The 6226-nt window shown below is 38.9% G+C and overlaps 1 protein-coding gene across 1 annotated transcript in view; it reads left to right on the forward strand.

The window, feature by feature from the left end:
• The window catches only part of LOC138766321 (uncharacterized), a 9935-nt gene extending 3909 nt beyond the window's left edge, over positions 1–6026 (forward strand). The window contains exons 2-4 of the mRNA XM_069943855.1: positions 1051–1086; positions 2182–2264; positions 3619–6026. Coding sequence (XP_069799956.1) covers positions 1051–1086; positions 2182–2264; positions 3619–4119 — 620 coding nt within the window. The 3' untranslated portion in view covers positions 4120–6026. The remainder of the gene's footprint in view (positions 1–1050; positions 1087–2181; positions 2265–3618) is intronic.
• Positions 6027–6226: the final 200 nt, after the last annotated feature.

The following is a 6226-nucleotide window of genomic DNA, read 5'->3' on the forward strand; positions in this document are numbered from 1 at the left end:
GGGGACTTAGTGACCTCCAAGTGGTCGAATTTTGATTTCCAAGTGCCAAGAATTTTTTTCCTATAGACTATAATGGGATTGAATACTTGTTTGAATAGTCGAATATCGGTGCCTATTCGCTTCGAATTCTCGAAAGTCGAATATTTCACTACTCGCTCATCTCTAGTAGTAATGGTAGTAGTAATAGTAGTAGTAGTGATAGTAGTAGTAATAGTAGTAGTAGTAATAGTAGTAAAAATAGTAGTAGTAATGGTAGCATAAACAGCATCAGCTACAGAAATGAAAATATTTATCATTTATCATATGTAACATTTTCAGTAGAACTAATAACATCCATCCACCAATCCACCCAACAACAGGATTTCTGTAGTGTGCACGCACCCTTAGGGCAACAATATATGTAAAATTTGAAAGGGCCAGAGTGCCCCTTTAAAGGGGTACTCCAGTTTTGTTTTTCAGAATTATATAGATTGCTAATTTAAAAATCTCCAGTCCTCCAGTACTTAACAGCCGCTGTATGTTCTGCTGGAAGTGATGTATTCTTCCCAGTCTGACACAGTGCTCTCTGCTGCCACCTCTGTCCATGTCAGGAACTGTCTAGAGCAGGAGAGGTTGTCTATGAGGATTTGCTGCTGCTTTAGACAGTTCCTGACTTGGACAGAGGTGGCAGCAGAGAGCACTGTGTCAGAATGGAAAAAAATACACAATACACTTCCTGCAGGACAGCAGCAAGCTGATAAGTACTAGAAGACTGGAGATCTTTAAATAGAAATTAATGACAAATCTACAGCATATAATTTTCTGAAACCAGTTAATCTGAACATAACGTAACAGAATCAATTTTTTCTGGAGTAGCTTTTGAAGTCCCAGTTCCCTATCTACACTATCTTCCTCTCTACATATGTTCTCTCTACTAGCACAGCTGCACCCTCCCCATTCAGGTAGCAGGAATAGTACTATTATTATTATTATTATTATTATTATTATTATTATTATTATTATTACCATCATCATCGTTGGTGAACTGAGTTGTTGTTTTGTTTCCACCAGGTGCACAGACTACTCACATATACAGAAACACAACAGGTAAGTGTAACTCCCCCATATAAGTGTATCGGGGCTCTTTTACAGAGATAACTTACTGTATTATAGCTGTAATATTATACTAAAAGTTGTCTATGCTCAATGGGCATTTACTGTCCACATCAGCAGTAGTAGAAGTAGTTACAGGGAAGCGGGACAGGTAAGTATGCAGATTTTACATACAGCCTTAGGCTTTGTTCACACTACGTAAAAAACACGGCCATATTTCATACTAATGGCCGTGTTTTTTACGTAGTGTGAACCCGGCCTAAGCAGTATGTCAAAGTATAACAGAGTCCAACTTAATGTATGAAAAACAAGTTTATAATTGAAATACAGCACCATGACTAGGAGAATAGCATAAATGCATCATCTGTACATAAAATGGAATGTCATGAGCCATTAGTAAAGAAAAACTAAAGATATAAATTGAAAACTAAAATATAATTGAAAACATGGACCAAAAAGTAGAAACACGGGGGGAGATTTATCAAACATGGTGTAAAGTGAAACTGGCTCAGTTGCCCCTAGCAACCAATCAGATTCCACCTTTCATTCCTCACAGACTCTTTGGAAAATGAAAGGTGGAATCTGATTGGTTGCTAGGGGCGACTGAGCCAGTTTCACTTTGATAAATCTCCGCCATGGCCTAAGGGTGTCTTTTCCCCTTGTATAGTGTACTGTGACATGGATAGACATACATCAGTTACACTGGATTTTAACCTGCTTAGAAACATAGAATTTTTTTCCTCCAAACACAGCGCCACCCCTGTCCTCAGGTTGTGTCAGGTATTAAAACTCAGCTTATTTCACTTCAATTTAAGTAAATTGCAATCCCACACAGAAACTGAGGACACAAGTGGCGCTGTTTCCCAGTTATGTTTATCTAACCCCTTTAAACCTTTCTGCAGGGGAGGGGTCTGGAAGAAACATATTTTATGCTCACTAAAAAAACATTGCACATGACTGCTTGGCTGACAGGGTAATGGTGGATTAGGTTGGTGAATGGCCTTTAGAATTATGTGGAGCTGTATAATGTGGAGGTGCGGCCATGTCTTATTGGTGTCAGATACTAATCCTGAGTTCTTCTTCTATCAGGTCCGGTCCCGGGATGGGGAATCGCACTGTTAGTCATGCTGTCACTCTTGGCTGCTACTTTACTGCTTGGCTTAATCTTCCTGGTAAGTATAACATGTAATTATATATTTTTCTTTAGCATTATACAGTGTATCCTATAAATGATGTTTTAGAGATGCTTTGTCTTTATACTCATGCTATTATTAAATGGAATGTATCATCTAGATTTTTTTGTTACCACATCCAGGTAACGAAATATCGTCTTCTTGTTGTCATTTGGATCTATTTTCTGATTACTTTTTATTTGCATTTTTGCACATTATTATGGGAGCAGCCATCTTGCCTGGGATATTTTAAAGGGGCACTCCAGAGGAAAAAAATATCTTGAAATCAACTGAAAGTTATACAGATTTGTAAATTATTTTTATTAAAAAAAAAATGTCTTCCAGTACTTATCTGCTGCTGTATGTCCTGCAGGAAGATGTGTATTCTTTCCAGTCTGAAACACTGCTCTCTGCTAAAGCAAATCCTTATAGAAAACCGCTCTTCTTTTACTGGCACCAGTAAATTTGACGAAAAAAAAAAATTGTGGCGTACCCTTTTAACAGCATTTACAGATATTCTTTACAGCAAGCCCCATGGACCATGGGACACATTTTAGTTTTTTTTCAATCCCTGTGGAATAATGGGTCTTATCCACTGTTGTCTAGGTCCATGGGGTCTGCTGTAAAGCATCTCTTTTAATGCTGTTAAAAATAGCTCAGGCAAGATGACTGCCCTCATAATAATGTTCAAAATGTAGAGAAAAATAGTGGGTTCCATTATCTGGCTCTAAAAAAAAAAATCACAGTAATACATTCACTCTGTATAATTTCGATATCCCAGGAAATGTTAAGTCAATGCTCAGTGTACAGAAGCCTTTGACAGGTGTCCCTGCTCTTGGTTGCATTGATTGTGCACTAGTCTTTTTTGTCTGAGATCTGTATGTGCTCCAAAATACAAGCATAAATACAAAACAAATAGAATAAAGTTTGTATAGAGGAAGAGTTGTCAATCAGCAGTGTGGGAGTTTGCAATTAGAAAAGATTCATCCAAAATATGCTTAAGACATATAATAGGAGACATAGACCCAGATATATTATTCTGTCAAGACATAAGAGAGCTGAGAAATAATAACTTAACAAGCTCTGTGCTATACAACAGCATGGGCAAAGTGTACACAACAACAGATAATAATATGAATCCAGAATCAGGTACCGTAATGGGGTTCACATCTACCCCACTAAGTAAGAATTGGAGTAAGGCTTATTTCCCAATAACGGTTTGAATGCTATTACACTTACTATGTCTATTTGGTCTTATAAATGTTGTTTGGTGTATTCCAAAGACTAGTTTACTGCAACCAATTGAACGTCATAGCTGTTATTGGTAACTTCCAGTTTGATTCTTCTCTTTCAGCCATTGTGGTGCCAAAAATCAGAGAATGACTGCCAAGATGGAATAGCCTTTTATTCCCCGAACATCTTGTGTAGGCCAAGACAAGCCTGTGATGAACAATGTGAACAGGGATGCCCCAAGCCATGTGAACCCTGTAGTCCACGATCTGTGCCGATGCCCTGTACTTCTCCAGTCATAGTGTGTAAGCCAAGAGAACCCCGTATTGCTGAATGTGAGGAGAGGTCCTGTGTTTCTCCTAACATTGTGTGTAGGCCAAGAGAACCCCGTGCAGCTGAATGTGAGGAGAGATCCTGTGTTTCGATTATCGCGGTACCTAGGCCAAGGGAATTCCATAGTGTGGGAATTGAGAGGAGATCCTATCTTACTGCTAGCTCCTTATGTAAGCCAAGAGAATCTCGTAATGATGATTGTGATGAGAAATCTTATTACTCCTCAGCCAGTTCATGTCCGCCACGAGAATCCTGTAATATATCATGCGAGGACAGTGAGGAAGAGAACTAAAATTAGTTCTATAATATTAGGTAACTGTATAGAAAAAGGCGATAGGTGGCGCTGTAGCATATTACGCTACAAGTCTTCGATATGTCCTCCTTGGTTTTCAACAATGCTCTCCATTCGCAAAGCCATGCTTTCCACCACTTAAGTATAATTTAATCTCCACAACATGAATGCTGAAGACCTGGTCCTTCAAGAAATCTCCTGACCAGAAGTCAAATAGGATGAGATCTGGTGAGCAAGGAGGCCATGCCTCTGTGAAAGCCTCAATTTATGCAAATAAAATACTGTTACAGCGCCACCTATCAAAAATTTTATGTATTTTTTTTTATTTGGTAAGTGGACAGTGCATCATCTGAAGTGCCCATTGTCCGATTTCTGTCTCATTCGGAGCAGCAGAACGCCTTCAAATGTATATATTCCCACTATGGACTGCCCTACTGTCTCACGTGTACACAACAATGAGACAACAGTCTATTATTTATTTATTGTATGTAATCTGTAGGAATCTATCATATAAAGGGAAGATATCACCCGTCTCCTCTCTTCCTACTGTGGCTCCTCCTTTTCACAAAGTAGGTGGAGCACTGAAAGTGCCTTTATTCTGCAACTGCGTAATATTTCCTTGTCACATTTAAGTTCTTAAATCTAAGGTTGAAAAATCAGTTATAGTCACCTGTCCTGGTGACCACGCCTACCCACGACCCACTCCTGGCCCCCGCCTGCTGTCTTCGGAGCTCCCAACTGGCTACATCACGCCCTGGCTGATGGATGCCCCGCTCAGCCAGTCAGTGACTTGGGCGGGATACCACTGCAGTCACTGATTGGCTGAGCGGGCTAAATTCCACCAACCTGTGACATGGATACCGGGTCGTGACGTACCCGGAACGGCAGAGAAAATGACAGTCGGCTCAGCGAGCAGTAATCAGATTTGTTTTTCCAATTTCCCCCACCCCCTGCCTGTAGGGATTTTTTAACCCCCCCGCTGGACTTCCTCTATAATATGGGCCGTGGCATCTAGGTGGATAAAAGTTAAAAGCTGCATGCCAGTCCCTTCCAGCAACCAATCCCATTTTTTACCCCTATTATGGATGGACTATACAAGCAATCAAGCAATGGTACAGTATATTGAAGTCCCCTAGAGGGGGCTAAAAATGGGGGAAAAGTGAAAACGAAGTAGGTTTTACAAATATAAATAAATTCTACATAATACTAGAGACGAACAGAGATTCATTCCAAACTTTGCAAAAAAGTTTGGTTCTGTACGAACCAGACTTTTAAAGCAAAATTTTAAAGTTCATAAAGGTGGTGGTGAACAATATAATACACATAAATAATAAAAAAAAATCAACGAGCGAGTAAGCTCAGCTGGCTAAGGTTGGGTTTACACTGCATTTTTTCAGTCTGTCTAATGGATCCGTTTTGAAATGGTCACTTTTAACGTATACAAAAACGTAGACAAGCACGTTTTTGTGTACGATAAAAAAAAATGAAAAAATAATAGAAGTCAATAAAAAGTGATTGATGGATTGCACACAATTGCATCCAATTTTTTTCCCATTAACATATTTTTTCACAAACTCCATTCATGTAATCTTCCCTCGTTGGTTTATAATATCTAGATCATATTTGGGTTCTGACTTCCTTTAAGTAAAGACTAGGAAATGGTGGTTGGTGCGCTATGGTAGTTCAGCTCTGCTTCATATGTACATCCAGGCACAGGGTAGATGACTTATTAGTGGCCCATTTTTCTCATTCTCATTTTTTTTTGTACTTACTTAAGTTTTAAAGATAATTTTGTATTTTGGGTTTTTTCAATATATTTAATAAATATTGTAATGTTTTATGTTCTACACTGTAAATGTATATATGTGTTATATGCCTAAATACTGTAATAAATGGGATAGATTGTATCAAGACTCTTGTTGCCTTTCTTTTCTGTGCATAACATACAGTACAAATACACCATGCAGCTGTCTCGGGGCCCTTGGAAAGAGGGGGATCCATACCATCCTTTTTACAAACTCAAAACATTATCCCAGCTTGGGGAGTAGCAACAGGACTAGTGTCTTTGAAAGTGCATAAATGACACAAAACCCTTTATGTGCTGCTT

This window comes from Dendropsophus ebraccatus, chromosome 10 (assembly GCF_027789765.1).
Source record: "Dendropsophus ebraccatus isolate aDenEbr1 chromosome 10, aDenEbr1.pat, whole genome shotgun sequence".
Taxonomy (NCBI): Eukaryota; Metazoa; Chordata; class Amphibia; order Anura; family Hylidae; genus Dendropsophus; species Dendropsophus ebraccatus.